Below are 15,724 nucleotides of genomic sequence, written 5' to 3' on the forward strand. Positions count from 1 at the left end.
TTGCAGGGAGAACATGCACACTCCACAGGGACAGCATCCCAAATCAGAACTGAACCAAGGTCTTTGATGCTGAGCCAGTGACTCTACCAACTGTACCACTCGAGATAAATGTTGGAGTACAGTTTTGAACAGAAGTAGAATGTCTGAAGTCAACCTGAAGAGCATTGGGACAGTAAATGTTGAGTCTGAGGATTGGAGCAGCCCTTGCACTGGTGTATTGGTGAAGCCATGATGTTACATTATGGTCAGAGGTCAATACCTTTGCCTTCATTCTTCCCAGTGGCTTGTCTGGACATTGTCTCAAACTAAATAATGAATTGCTCAACTTGTCAACTCAGATCTCTGGGAACGTTTGTGACTCCATATCCCCTCCAACAAGGGTGGAGTCAGGAGGCTGGCTGGTTGGTTATAGACAGAGACAGATAAAGAAAGAGGAAAAGCAGGAGGAGAGGTAGAGCCAGGTTGGGCGAAGGGAGGTAGAGGTGGAAACAATGGCTGAAAGGTTTAGAGAGAAACGGAGAAAGAACGGGTGAGGAACGGTGATCATTCACAGGGCCCGTCTTTTTGAAGGCTACGTGGAGGTCCATGTTTGAAACTTACTCTGACACTACTTCCAACTCTTTCTCCACTGCATTGATGATTGCATTGGTGCCATCTCCTGCATTTGTGAAGAACTTGTCACTTCAATCACCTTTGTGGCAAATTTCCTCCCACCCTCAAATTTCTGATACTTCTCGCCTTTTCTGCTTCTCTCTGTCACCATCTCAGGAGACACTATCTATATCAGGGGTAGGCAACCTTAAGCACAAATGATTTTCTAGCATGTGTTATTCATTAATTTGAGGCAAAGCATAACTAGATGTGTTTAAATGGATAATTCCCATATTTCAAGTTCTTATGGTATTTATCTGGCCCACTGTCCGCTCATTAATACGCGATCCGGCCCACAGAGGCAAAAAGGTTGCCGACTCCTGATCTGTATAGAACGTAGAGCATTACAGCACAGTACAGACCCTTTTGCCCACAATGTTGTGCTGACCATTTGAATTAATCTAAGATCAATCTAACCCTTCTGTTATATAACCCTCCATTTTTCTATCATCCATGTGCTTATCTAAGAATTTCTTAAATGCCCCTAATATATCTGCCCCTGCCACCTTTCCTGACAGGGGTTTCCATGCTCCAACCACTCTCTTTGTAAAGAACACACCTCTGTCATACCCTATACTTTAATCATCTTAAAATTTTGCCATTTCCACCCTGGGGTAAAGGTCCTCTGGGCTATCCACTCTATCTATGCCTCTTATCATCTTATAAACTTGTATCAAGTCATCTCCCATCCTTCTTCACTCCTTATGTCTTGTTTCTTCATAAGATATGTCTTCTGATCCAGGCAGCATCCTGTTAAATCTCCTCCGCACCCTCTCTAAAGCTTCCTCGTCCTTCCTATAATGGAGGTGATCAGAACTGAATACAGTATTCCAAATGTGGTCTAACCATAGTCTTACAGAGCTGAAACATTATCTCACAGTTCTTGCACTCAATCCCCTGACTAATGAAGGCCAACACATCATGCACCTTAACAACCCTATCAACTCATGTGACAACTTTTGAGGGATCTATGGATGTGGACCTCTAGATCATTCTGTTCCTGCAACAAGGTTAAGAATCCTGGCAGTAACCCTGTATTCTGCCTTCAAGATTGACCTTTCAAAATGAATCAACATAAGATATAGGAGCAGAAGTAGGCCATTTGGCCGATCGAGTCTGCTCCACCATTCAGTCATGGGCTGATCCAATTCTTCCAGTCATCCCCACTCCCCTGCCTTCTCCCCATACCCTTTGATGCCCTGGCTAATCAAGAACCTATCTATCTCTGCCTTAAATGCACCCAATGACTTGGCCTCCACAGCCGCTCGTGGCAACAAATTCCACAGATTTACCACCCTCTGACTAAAGAAATTTCTCCGCATCTCTGTTCTAAATGGATGTCCTTCAATCCTGAAGTCATGTCCTCTTGTCCTAGACTCCCCTACCCTACATCACTTCACACTTATGTGAAACTGTCAATGCCCTATTGCAACCTACAACAATCCTCCACACTATCAACAACTCCACCAACCTTCATGTCATCTGGAATCTTACTAACCCACCCTTCCACTTCCTCAACCACACCGTTCATAAAAATCACAAAAAATAAGGGTCCCAGAACAGATGCCTGCAGATCACAATTGGTCACCAACCTCCAGGCAGAACGTACTTTATCTGCTACCACCCTTTGCCTTCAATGGGCAAGTCAATTCTGAATCCAAACAGCCAAGATCCTGTAGATTCCTTGTCTCCTGACTTTCTGAATGAGTTACCAAGATATACCTTAAAACACATTACAAAGATCCATATACACCACATCTACCGCCCAGCCTTCATCAGTGTGCTTTGTCAGATCTTCAAAGAATTCAGTCAAGTTCGTAAGGCATGACCTACCTCTCACAAAACTATGTTGACTATCCTTAATCAGACTGTGCTCCTCTAGATATTTGTAAGTCCTCTCTAATAATTTGCCTACCAGTCATGCAAGACTTACTGGTCTATAATTCCCAGTGTTATCCCTATTCTTTCTCTTTAACAGAGGAATAACATTTGTCACCCTCCAATCAACTGGTACTACTCCTGTGGCCGGTGAGAATGCAAAGCTCACGCCCAAGGACGCAGCTGTCTTTTCCCTCATTTCCTGTAGTAACCTGGGATATATCCCATCTGGGCCCAGGGACTAACCTATCCTAATGTTTTCCAGAAGTTCTAGCACTTCTTCTTTCTTAACTTTAATATGTTCAGAATCATAATCAAGTTTAATATCATTGGCATACGTTCTGAAATTTGTTTTGCATCAACAGAACAATGCAATACATAAATACAATAAGAAATATTTGTATATTAAAAAAGTAAGTACTGCAAAGAGGGAACAAAATATAAAGAAGTAGTGTTCATGGGTTGGTTCATTGTCTGTTCAGATAGCTGATTGTGGAAGGGAAGAAGCTGTTCCTAAAACATTGAGGCTCTTGCTACTCTTCCCTGATGGTAGCAATGAGAAGAGGGCATGTCCTACGTGATGGGGGTCCTTAATAGTCGATGCTGCCTTTTTCAAGCATCGCCTTTTGAAGATGTCCACGATGCAGGGGAGGCTAGTGCCCATGATATAGCCTGCAACACTCTGCAACATTTTCCAATTCTGTGCAGTAGCCCCTCCATACCAGACAATGAGGCAACCAGTTAGTATGCTCTCCACGGTACATCTGTAAAAATTTGTGAGAGTCTTTGGTGACATACCAAATCTCCTCAAGCTCCTAATGAAATACGGCTGCTATTGTGCCTTCTATATAATTGTAACGATATGATGGGCCCAGGGTGATCTTTAGAGATGTTGACACACAGAAACTTGAATACTGAAGCTAAGTATTCAGTAAGTATCTCCGCTATCTCCTCTGGTTCCGTGCACACTTTTCCACTGTCACACATGATTGGTCCTATTCTCTCACGTCTTACCCTCTTGTAGAATGCTTTGGGGGTTTTCCTTAATCCTGCACGCCAAGGCCTTCTCATGGCCCATTTTGGCTCTCCTAATTTCATTCTTAAACTCCTTCCTGCTAACCTTATAATTGTCTTGATCTCTATCATTACCTAGCTTTTTGAACCTTTCATAAGCTTTTCTTCTTGACTATGCAGAATGCCACGTAAATATCCCCTGAACATTTGCCACATTTCTGCAGTACATTTCCCTGAGAAGATCTGTTCCCAATTTATGCTTCCAAGTTCTTGCCTGATAGCTTCATATTTCCCCTTACTCCAATTAAACACTTTCCTAACTTGTCTGTTCCTACCCCTCTCCAATGCTATGGTAAAGGAGATAGAATTATGATCACTATCTCCAATATGCTGTCCCATTGAGAGACTTGACACTTGACCAGGTTCATTTCCCAATACCAGATCAAGTACAGCCTCTCCTCATGCAGGCTTATCTACACATTGTGTCAGGAAACCTTCCTGAACACACCTCACAAACTCCACCAGCCAAGAGTCATCCAAGTCTCTGTAATGGCCACAACATCATAGCTCCAAGTACTGATCTATGCTCCAAGCTCATTCGCTTTGTTCGTGATGCTTCTTGCATTAAAATAGACACATCTCAAACCATCGTTCTGAGCACATCCCTTCTCTATCACCTGCCTATCCTCCCTCTCGCACTGTCTCCAAGCTTTCTCTATTTGTGAGCCAACAGCCCCTTCCTCTGTCTCTTCAGTTCGGTTCCCAACCCCCAACTGTAAACAAATTGTGCAAATGCAGATATAAATAATTAGCAATAAATAATGAGCATGAAATAACAATGTAACAGAATCCTTAAATGAGTGTAGTTATCCTCTCTGTTCAAGAGCCTTATGGTTGAAGGGTAGTAACTGTTCACGAACCTGTGAGAGCAAGTCCTGAGGCTCTTGTACTTTCTACTTGATGGCAGCAGCGAGAAAAGAGCATGGTCTGTGTGGTGAGGATCTGTGGTGATTGGTGCTGCTTTTCTATGGCTACGTTTCATGTAGATGTGCCCAATGGTCCCTGGCAAATTTCTGTGCAAGTGCAGGAAGTGCTGACCTTTCCCAGCACTTCCTCTCTCACCACCTTCCAGGTGAGGCAGAGATTCACGCCCACCTCATCCAATCATAGCAACTGCTTTTAGTATTCTCGATACAGACTCCACGCTGGCGTGACTGAGCATACACTAGGTGACCATGTAGTGCAACACTTGTGCTGAGCTCCCAGTTGCACGCCATTTCAATTCCTCTTCTGTTTCCACACCAACCTGTCCTTCCTTGGCCTTCGCTGCCAGAATGAGACCTAAGAGCAGCAGTCTAGATCGTGCACTGCCTAATGGTATCAATTTTGTATTTTCCAAACTGGTAACCCACACTCCTGTGTTCTTTTGTCTCCATCCTCGTCCCCACCCCACCCCCAACTGGGCTGTCACCCAGGTTCTTTTTCACCCACATGTTGTACCTTTAATTTTCCTATTCCCTCAAACTGGTTTCAGCTGCCCCTTATCCCTCCCTTATTTGGCTCCACGTGTAACCTTTCCTTGTCCTAAATCATCAGCTGTAGCCTTTTGTTTTCACTTACACCTTTCAGCCGATGTCTCTGCCTCTATTCTCTCCTCCTCACATCTGGCTCCATTGTTTTTCCTCTTTCCTTATGTCTCCTAAGACCCACCAACCACTGTCTCCTGACTCCATCTTCCCATCACCCTCCTCATCTACTTCCACCTATCTGTCACCTGCCTCTATCTCACTCCCCCTTCTACTTTCAGTCCTGACGCAGAGTCTCGAGCTGAAACGCAAGCTATCCCTATGCCTCCACAGACGGTGCTTGTCCTGCTGAGCTCCTCCAGTAGTTTGTTCAGTAAATAACACTTGCTTGGTATGTTGTGCTTATGATTTCGCACTGGGAAGTAGAAAGGAATTTTGTTTGCAGGTGTGAATGAAATTTTTCCAATAGTATAGTAACCACCAGCCAGAAAATACATAAATCAGCAATTCATACTGTCAGACAGAAGAAAACCTCAAGTTCAAAATTAATTATCATTCAACTGTACATGACCTATAGCCAAACAAAACAACGTTCCTCTGGGGCTGAGGTGCAAAACACGTTACCACCAGCACACTGCACATAACATGAAAAGCGCATATGGTTAGGATTTCAGAAAAACATGCAGTCACAAAGTAAGAAAATATAGCCCAAGTCTCGCTGACGGGATATTGTTGATGTTCTTAGTACCCGCTAGTGACTTGCAATTGTAAAAATAATGTACAAGACAAGCAAGCACCTTTGATTGAACCTGGAGTGGTCATCCAAGCACACCGCCATCTTACCGGAACTTTTTGGTTTAATACATGAATGCCAGTGAGATATCTTACTACTCAATACTGATAGGTGTAGGTTTTTTGTTCAGTGATGTTCTTTTTTTTAAAATGCAGGTAAGGAATAGTGTCCAGGATTGCTTTGTGACAGGAAAATGGGAATCAGATCAGGATGCCACTGCTCTCCTTGAAGAAGATGGTAGGTGGTATTTAAATGAAACATTTTTTTATTTGGTTACACGATATGGATATTGTTGGTTTGGCAGTAATTATTACCCACAATAATTATCCCTTAATAGAGTCACTTGTTGGGCTTTCTCAGCTGACAGTCACATGAAGGTGATAGAGAATAAAACAAAAAATGCTGGAGAAATCTCAGCAGGTCAGGCAGCATCTGTGGCCTGCAGAGTTACGCAGCATGGAAATGAGCACTTTGGCTGAATGTACCTATGCTGGTCAAGGTGTCTATTTGATTGAGTTTGGCTCATATCCCTCCAAACCTTTCCTATCCATGTATCTGTCCAAATGTCTTTTAAACACTGTAATTGTACCTTCCTCTACCATTTCCTTTGGCAGCTTTCTCCACATACTTGTGGCAAAACTAGCCTGCTCACAGTGGAGGGAGAGCATTTGGAATGGTATGAAGGACTTTGAGTCCCTGTGTTGGGAGGACTCAGAAGCTCATTGTAAACAGAGAAAAGGGCACACTATTTCCTGATCTATGAACCTCCCATACTGTCAAGTACCTCCTGCTTTATACCATCACAACCCACAAAACTGGGATGGGAGTAATCACCTCAATCCAGAGCTGATCATGAAAGAGCAGGGGGAGGAGAAAGATTCGGGGGGGTGCAATTGAGACAAACTGCATTTTTTTGGATAGTATGCTACTGTGACCCATGATGAAGGATGAAAGTGTTAAAAATATTTGGTGAGTTACCAGCTGCAAGGTAGTTTTATCCTGGATAGTTTTGAGTATTTTTGAAGCTGCACTTATACAGGCAAATGGAGTATTACACTATTATTTTACAAGTTGACATAGCTGATTGGAAAGCTTTGGGAGTAACTCCTAGCATTATCTTCATAGGCAAAAGTGTGTGTGATACGTAGAGTGGCAAGGAGCAGTCGAGCAGTATTTTCCCCACGCATTCCTTCTCTCACCACCTGTCCAGTCTTCAATAGCTCTCTTCAGGAACCTCAGTCAGTGGTAATGCCCATCCAGAGTACTGTGTCTCATCAGAGCAGTGTTTGGCTTGGGTAAACACCAGTTCATCATGAATGCTTTATCAGTACAGGTTTCCCCCGCCATCCGAAGGTAGAACGTTCCTATGAAACGGTTCGTAAGCCGAAATGTCGTAAAGCGAAGAAGCAATTACCATTTATTTATATGGGAATATTTTGTGAGCGTTCGCAGACCCAAAAATAACCTACCAAATCATGCCAAATAACACATAAAACCTAAAATAACAGTAACATATAGTAAAAGCAGGAATGATATGATAAATACACAGCCTATATAAAGTAGAAATACTTTTCCACAATCATTGCTGCACCGTTCTCCGTAGCAAAAATCTCGTGCAAGCGCCGTCAGCAGGACATCTCACACAAGCGCTGTTGGCAAAAACACAGCGCAAGAGCTCTCCAGTAACCTTTAAGCTATGAAGCTGCCAAATCATACCAAATAACACGTAAAAATACACAGCCGATATAAAGTAGAAATAATGTATGTACAGTGTAGTATCACTTACCAGAATTGGTTCAGTGCCGAGCACACTGATGATGGTGTGTCAAACTGAGTTGTCGCAGGTTGGGTGTGCACTGGCCCCCACCGTCCAGGCCGCCGACCGATACCGAACCGCGAAGCATGCAGGGGTGCAGCGGTAGCCGGGAGGCACACAGCACATCTTTAAGAAAAAAGCTGAAATAAACATGCTAATTAATTAGGTGCCGCCCAGCATGTAATTGTCGGCCCAGATCAGTGCCGATTTCCAATTGCATCGTCTCTGATCTGGGCCAACAATTATGTGTCGGGTGGCACCTAATTAATTACCATGTTCATTTCAGCTTTTCTGTTAGAGATGTGCTGTGTGCCTCCCAGCTACCGCTGCATTCTCCGCGAATCGGTATCCATCCGCGGCCTGGATGTTGGGGTGGTGGGACACTGGGGTGTCATCTCGTCGTCTATTTCCATTAGAGCAGGCAGCTCATCTTCTCCTATGACTGCCTGCCTCGATGTCGAAGGTCGAGTTTCATCATCTGCTGTGGCTGATGTGGAAGGCTTGCTTGACTGCTGAGCCTTGCGCATTTTTAAATCATACAGTTCTTTGTAAGGACTCAAACCATCTTGCAAATATCCCCTAAACCTACGTACCCTTTCAAAATTAAAGACGTACTTTATCATTGCAGTGAAAATCTCACGCAGTTGCTTCACGTTCAATTCACTACTGCATTCGGTTTCGATTGTTATCCTTTCTTCTTCCAATTGCATCAGCTCTTCATCTATCAGTTCTTGGTCATGAGATGCCAAAACTTCTTCAACATCGTCTTTGTCAGCTTTCACAACCCAAACTCACTTTGTCCTTCGTTCACCACGATCGAAACGCTTAATTATGTCTAGTTTTATGCTAAGTGTAACACCTTTACGAACTCTTTTAGACTTTTCTGACACCTTAGAACTCATCTTGCAAACGGCTGCTCACAGGTACGTGTTTAAGCAATGCCGGCGAGAATGCAGTTCTGAATCCGGGGCAGAGTGGCTGCTCGGGACACGCGCTGCCTTTTATTGCGTGCTGCCTTTCTTTGTAACAGTGAAAACACCTTCTGAAAGCGAAAACAGGGAACTAATGTAGGTCTTTCGTAACAGTGAGGTTTCATGAAGCAAACGTTCGAAAAGCAGGGGACACCTGTATTTAATCTGCTGATATAAGACTTTGTGAGATCTGGAGTCAATGTAAAGCACTCTTACAGATGCTGTTGCATAAAGACAATGCGGAGTGGAATGGTGCCTAGTGGTGGTGATGGGCTGGCTTCTATTTGTGATACCTTTCCCAAACTGGGTGTGAAGATGAACTGAAGCCACATTCCTAATTCTTTGAAAATGTGAGGATATGGCATAGGGTGTTGCACAATGTTTTTTTTCCCCAGGGTTGGGGAATCAAGAACTAGAGGACTTTGGTTTAGGTTGAGAGGGGAGAGATTTAATAGGATCCTGAAGGGCAACTTTTTCACCTGGGTGTATTCATAGAATGGAATGATCTGTCAAAGGATGGTACACTAACAACATTTAAAAGGTACTTGTACAGGTACACAGATAGTAAAAGTTTAGAGGGATGTAGAACAAACACTGGCAGGTGGGACTAGCTTAGATGTGAGTCTTGGTCCACATTGACCTCCATGCTGTATGACTTTACAATATGGCTCCTCCAATTTTATTTTTATTATGAGGTGTAGTGGCAATCAATGACTTGGTCAGGCCAGTTAAAAATCATGGATTACCTCCCTGGAGGCAGTGTTGAACCAGATGGATGATCCAGCAGCTTCATGATCACCAATATAAACAGTAGATTTTTATTTCAGATTATTTAACTGAATTAAAATTTCCCAGCTACTCTGATATTTGTATTTAGAAACCTGATCAAAGTTATTATGTTCCTTAATATTTTCATATTTTTCTTTTCCTTCCAGACTCTCTATATGGAGCATTTGAGGATCTGGAGACGGGAGAAGTTCATAAAGGGAAACCTGAAGCACTAAAACAAAGTCACGAGGTCTGGGTTTAAGAAACTTTTTGTATAGTTAAGCTTAATCTTTTGAAGATTCAGGAAACAATGAAAATTAACATAGGTTTCCATCGTGATTCTGTTCTTATATTATGAAATTCAATGCATATCATGCTTATTTCTCAAGATATCGTGCAATAGTGTTGGAGGGGCTGCAGAGGCAATTCACCCTGCTGCTGCTTAGGTTAGAGTATTTTAGTTATGAGGAGAGGAGGGAGAAGCCGGGTCTGTTCTCCCTATAGCAGAGGAAGCTTAGAGGGGACATGATTGAGATGTGTGAAATTATTGAGGTGTATAGATAGACTGCAGGAAACATTTCCTTATAACAAGGGTAGACAAAACAAGATTACATAGGCTGATGGGGGAAAGGTTCAGATGAGATATCATCTCAGGGGACCTTTTTGACCCAGAGAGTGGAGAGTTTCTGAATGTACTATCAGAGATGAAGGCAGCGTCACTGACAGCATTTAAGGAGTCTCAACAAGCTTCGATGTGGAAGGGTATGGACCAAGTGCCAGGAGGGTGGATTTTTGTGGATGGATGCCCACTGGGCAATGTGAGTGTGAGGGGCAAATGTGACTATGTGCGAGCTGACAGAAATGTTTCATAAAAGTGAAATAATAAATTAGTGTAGGTTAGACTAGGAGGAATTTTTTGGGGTGAGGGCTTTGAAATTGGAGTTTAAGATCATGGAAATGGAATACAGAAACTTAAGTGCAAGGGGAGTTTGAGAGTGAGGTGTTGGAGCAAAGAGGTAGGGAGTTTGAGAGTGAGGTGTTGTGGTAAGGTGGTAGGGAGTTTGAGAGTGAGGTGTTGGGGCAAGGAGGTAGGGAGTTTGAGAATGAGGCGTAAGGAGGTAGGGAGTTTGAGAGTGAGGTGTTGTGGTAAGGAGGTAGGGTGTTTGAAAATGAGGGCTTTAGGTGAGAGTCTTGCAGGTGCAGTGTAATTTGCAGGTCTCATCTTAGCTACAGCTAGTGAGGGGCTAAGGATGGATTAGCTTCATAATAGATGTCTTCTGAAGCAATAACACTCTTTATGGATTGTTAAGTAAACAAGGAAATAATATACAGTTCATTGTGTCTTGTTTGGGCTCCCCTTTATCCTGTATTGAATGTACATTTGATGGCAAGAAAAGAAAAGGAACCTTTGAAATTCATCCCGAAGCAGAAAAGTAAGTGGAGAGCTAAAGAAAGCTGTTGGGGAATAAGTAAAGAATTGTTTGCATTGCTGTATAATGCTAGGTGTAACAACACGGAGCTGGTCTCATCCATTAATCCTGCATCAGAGATTTTCTCATCATTAGCCCTTCTTTGTCCAAATCCATTTTTTCACTCCTTCCCCAGAACCTTTAACAATTGTTCCATGCTTAGTCCACTTGTGGTTTCCCTGTGTTGTAAAATAGCAGCTGAAAGGTGAGGTAATGTGTCACACTGTAAAGGCATAAGTTAGTACCATTGACATATTGTGTATTTGGGTATAAAGCAACAAAGATGAACTTCTCCACATAACAGAATGCTGGAAACACATAGCTGATCAAGCAGCATCAATAAAGAGAGAAGCAGACTTAACATTATAGATCAAAGAGCTTTTGTCAGGTCTTAGCCTGAAACATTTTGTATTGTACAGGATTCTTGTTGTTTTTGGATCTATGCTGATGTTTGTTTAAATTACAGTATATGGAACTGACAGCTGCGAGCGAATCAGACTCGAGTGTCATTCCAGCGACATGAATCATCTGTCAACACTTTTTGTGTTGGTTTGCACATTAGGAATTGACGCAGGAGCAAGATGCTAAAATCTGTCCAGGGGATCACGTCCATAAATAAATTATAACATTCAGAGCTTCGGGGCTCGATGGGGAGCAAGGCAGAAATTGAAACTCTTATGTTGGAGCTACTTGATAGAGAGATCTATTTTAAATTTGAATACAAATTGTATGTTAAACCAGGAAGACGATATAACAGATGCTGAAGATAGCAATGATCCTGGAAAGCCAAAGGAGGAGGAAGAACAGACCAAGCGCTTGGAGAAAAAGCGGAAATTGAAGGAAATGTTCGACGTTGAGTATGATGGTGGAGATGGAACTTACTTTGATGATCTGAAGGATGAAATGCAGAAGCAAGCACAGGTAAAAACAGATATTCAGACTTTGAGCCTGCTCTGCACAAATATGATTAATATGACAAGTTAGGAATCTAAACATCACAAATTCAGAATGTTTTAGGATGCCTAGATTGGTGTATCTACTCCCTCATTTGCTGTTTGTCACTGTTTTCATTCCCGGTCATTTAGAGGGATTTCTTCATTAGTTCCCTAATTATTGAGCTCTGATTCTGAGTGGTTTGATAAAATTGGAAACAATTTATTGTAAATATACAGCTGAATGGAAAATCCAAGTTAATTGTGTACGCTACATCAATTTAATTGTATATGTCAGCATGATAGGTCCCATTTGCTACTATCTCAGGTACAATGCTGCAAGAAGTTAGTAATAATATGTGACAGACACACACACATCTCTGCATCATCCTGTATTGTTACTACTTCATGTGAATTTTCGTTCTTCTTAAAGCTTAACCGTGCTGAATTTGATGACCAAAATGATGAAGTCCGGATTCAGTATGAAGGTTTTAGACCTGGAATGTATGTACGAGTTGAGATCGAGAATGTACCTTACGAATTTGTGGCAAATTTTGACTCCCATTATCCATTGATACTTGGTGGCTTGGGAAGCAGCGAAGGAAATATAGGATACCTGCAGGTAAATATTCACCATTAACAACTTGCAGTAAACAATATCTTAACCATAGGAACACTTGCAGAAAAGAAACTGACAAATTGACACTGAGTTAAAGATAACAGGGCAGCATTCTTCTCATATGACACTGTAAGTAGTACGTACGGTACATGTGGCAAACTTGCCTACATTGGTTAGGGCATCAAGTATAAAAATTGAGAAATTGTGTTGTAGCTGTATAGAACTTCAGTTAGGCCGCATTTGGGATATTGCATTCAATTCTGGTCATGTCATGAGAGGAAAGGTATGGAGATTTTCAAGAGGGTACAGTGGAGGTTTACCAGGATGCTGCCAACTTTGGAGCCCGTGCTATGAGAAGACGTTGGACAAGCTGGGTTTTCTCTGGAGTGGTGGATGCTGAGGGGAGATTTGATGGACCTATATAAATTTATGTTAAACAGATAGGCAGCTAGTACACTTTTCTCTGGATTACATACCTCCTACTAGAGAGCTTGTATTTAAGGTGGGGGGGGAAGTACAAAGGAGATGTGCAAGCTAAGTTTTTTTTACACAGAGAGGTGTGCAGGCGTGGAATGCATCTATGGGTGGTAGAGGCAGATAGCATAGTAGCATTTAAGAGACAATTAGATAAGCACATGAATGTGCAGAGAAAAGAGGGATATGGTCAATATCTGTGAAAGAGGCATTAAATTAATTAGGGGTCACTAATTTAATTTCTCAGGTACAACATTGTGTGCTGTACTGTTAATATTAAAGAAGTATTTAATTGGACACAAACATGAATACAGTGGGTATAGACATGTGTAGGCAGGTGGGTTAGTTTAAATTAGCATCATGGTTAGCATCAACATAGTAGGTTGAATGTCTTGTTCTTATGCTGTACTGTTCTCTGTCTGACCTAATTTATGAATTAGATTGCTTCATTCGGACAGCTTTGGAATATTTTAAATATGCATTTCGAAGTATTCCTTCTCCATTCTCTCAGTGCAAGTCAAATAGTACAAACCTGATCTTGTTTTTATGAACAGGATAGTCTTGCTAGTGAAACAGCAATCCATTATTCAGCCCACCAGGCCTGTGCCATCTTTCCAAGCAATCCCATCTTCCTCCCCCATACCCCCCCCCCCAACTAATTGTCCTGATTTCCCCCACCAATCTACACTAAATACAATCTGGAATGATCAATTAACCTATCAGCACCCCTTGGGATGTAAGTAACAGCACCCAGCAGAAACCCATCCTGCACAGAAAGGCTACACACAGCCAGGTACCAGGGATCTGGAGCTGTGTGGCAGCACCCCTGTTCGAGCCATGTCACTCTGCCAGTCTTTCCTGCTGCAAGGATACTTATATTTTATTGTCGCCAAACAATTGGTACTAGAACGTACAATCATCACAGCGATATTTGATTCTGCGCTTCACACTCCATGTGAGTCATGGAACACTACACCCCAGAAGCAGGCCCTTTAGCCCATCTAGTCTGTGCTGAATTGCAGTTTGTCTAGTCCCATTGACTCACACCCAGACCATAGCCGTCCATACCCCTCCCATCCATGTACTCATCCAAGCTTCCCTTAAATGTTACAGTAGAATCCGCATCTACTACTTCTACGAGCAGCTTGCACTACTCACTGAGTGGAGAAGTTTCCTCTCAGGTTCCCCTTAAATATTTCACTTTTCACTCTTAATCTCTGACCTTAGTTCTAGTCTCATCAAACCTCAGTTGAAAAAGCCTGTTTGGATTTACCCTATCTTTTCCCATCAGAATTTTGTATACTTCTATCAAATCTCCCCTCATTCTCCTACACTCCAGGGGAAAAAGGCCTAACCTATTCAACCTTTCCCTATAATTCAGGTCCTACGTCCCAACAGCATCCTGGTAAATTTTCTCTGTACTCCTTCAATCTTATTGATATCTTTCTTGTAGGTTGGAGGCCAGAATACTCAAGGAATTGTGGATTTGTGTACCCAGATCCCTCTGTTCTACCACACCCCTTAGTGTCCTACTGTTACTGTGTGAGGCCTACCCTGGTTTGTCCTCTCAACGTGCAGCACTTCACAATTGTCTACACTAAATTTCATCTGACATTTTCAGCCTATTTTTTTCTTTTTCTTAATTCTTCATTGAGGTAATGTAATAGATGAACCATGAAACAGGTTACATGTGTTAAAAGATGTACAGTGGAAGTTTTAATCTATGCAGGAGCACAATGTAGGTACTGAGCTACTGAACTGGCCACATACCATGGGGTGGTGTTATGTCCTAACCAGCCTTTGTTTCCTTCTCGACTAGATGCGTTTAAAGAAGCATCGATGGCACAAGAAGATTCTGAAGACCAGGGACCCTTTGATCTTCTCCTTGGGCTGGAGACGCTTTCAGACTATTCCACTGTATCACATCGATGATCACAATGGGCGTCATAGGCTGCTCAAGTACACACCTGAGCACATGCACTGTACTGCTACTATTTGGGGTAAGGAATTTAATTCCATTGCTAGCTGCCCTCAAAAATGTCAGGGACCTTAACAGTCTTTCTGCTGAAGGTATAGCCACAATACTTGAAGGATTTACTTATTCAGTCATGAAAGAATATTGATCGATTTCCAAGTCAGGATGGTATAGAGCGTGAGTGAAACCCACACACGTGCCTTCTTGTCCTTGGTGATAGAGACAAACAAATCAGAAAAAAAGGCTTTTTAGCCCAACTGGTCCATTTCAACCAAGGTTGCCATCTTAGCTAGTCCCATTTGTCCATGTCCTACTAAACCTTTCCTGTCCATGTACTTGTCTAAGTATCTTTGAAATGCTGTTAATATGGCTGCCTCAACCACTTCCTTAGGCACCTCATTCCACAGACCATTCTCTGGGTAAAGATGGTGCCTCTTGGGTTCCTATTAAATTTCTCCCCTTTCGTCCTAAACCTATGCCATCTAGTTTGGGATTTCCCAACTGTGGGACAAAAAGACTCTGCAGATTCGACTTATCTATGCTCCTCACGACTTTTATACACCTCTATAAGATCACCTTCCCCTATTCTCCTATACTCCAGTAAATAAAGTGCTAGCCCGCTCTCCCCAACTCTCCAGCCTAGTCAGGCTGGCTAGTCTCCAGCTTGATGGCATGAACATTACTTTCTCTAACCTCCCTCCAGTCCTGGAGAACATCCTGGTAAATATTTCCTTCACTCTTTCCAGCTAAGTGGCATATTTCTTATAAAACAGTAATCAAAACTGAACACCATATACAAAATGCTGGAGGAACAGATCAGGCAGCATCTATGGAGGGG

General features: G+C 42.4%; 1 protein-coding gene across 2 annotated transcripts in view; it reads left to right on the forward strand.

The window, feature by feature from the left end:
- bms1 (BMS1 ribosome biogenesis factor) overlaps positions 1-15,724 on the forward strand; it is an 88,122-nt gene that overhangs the window by 47,794 nt on the left and 24,604 nt on the right. For both annotated transcript variants that reach the window (XM_072282375.1, XM_072282376.1), the window contains 5 exons: positions 6,018-6,099; positions 9,585-9,667; positions 11,628-11,807; positions 12,252-12,440; positions 14,731-14,911. In XM_072282375.1, coding sequence (XP_072138476.1) covers positions 6,018-6,099; positions 9,585-9,667; positions 11,628-11,807; positions 12,252-12,440; positions 14,731-14,911 — 715 coding nt within the window. The remainder of the gene's footprint in view (positions 1-6,017; positions 6,100-9,584; positions 9,668-11,627; positions 11,808-12,251; positions 12,441-14,730; positions 14,912-15,724) is intronic.

This window comes from Mobula birostris, chromosome 18 (genome assembly GCF_030028105.1).
Source record: "Mobula birostris isolate sMobBir1 chromosome 18, sMobBir1.hap1, whole genome shotgun sequence".
NCBI classification, from domain to species: domain Eukaryota; kingdom Metazoa; phylum Chordata; class Chondrichthyes; order Myliobatiformes; family Myliobatidae; genus Mobula; species Mobula birostris.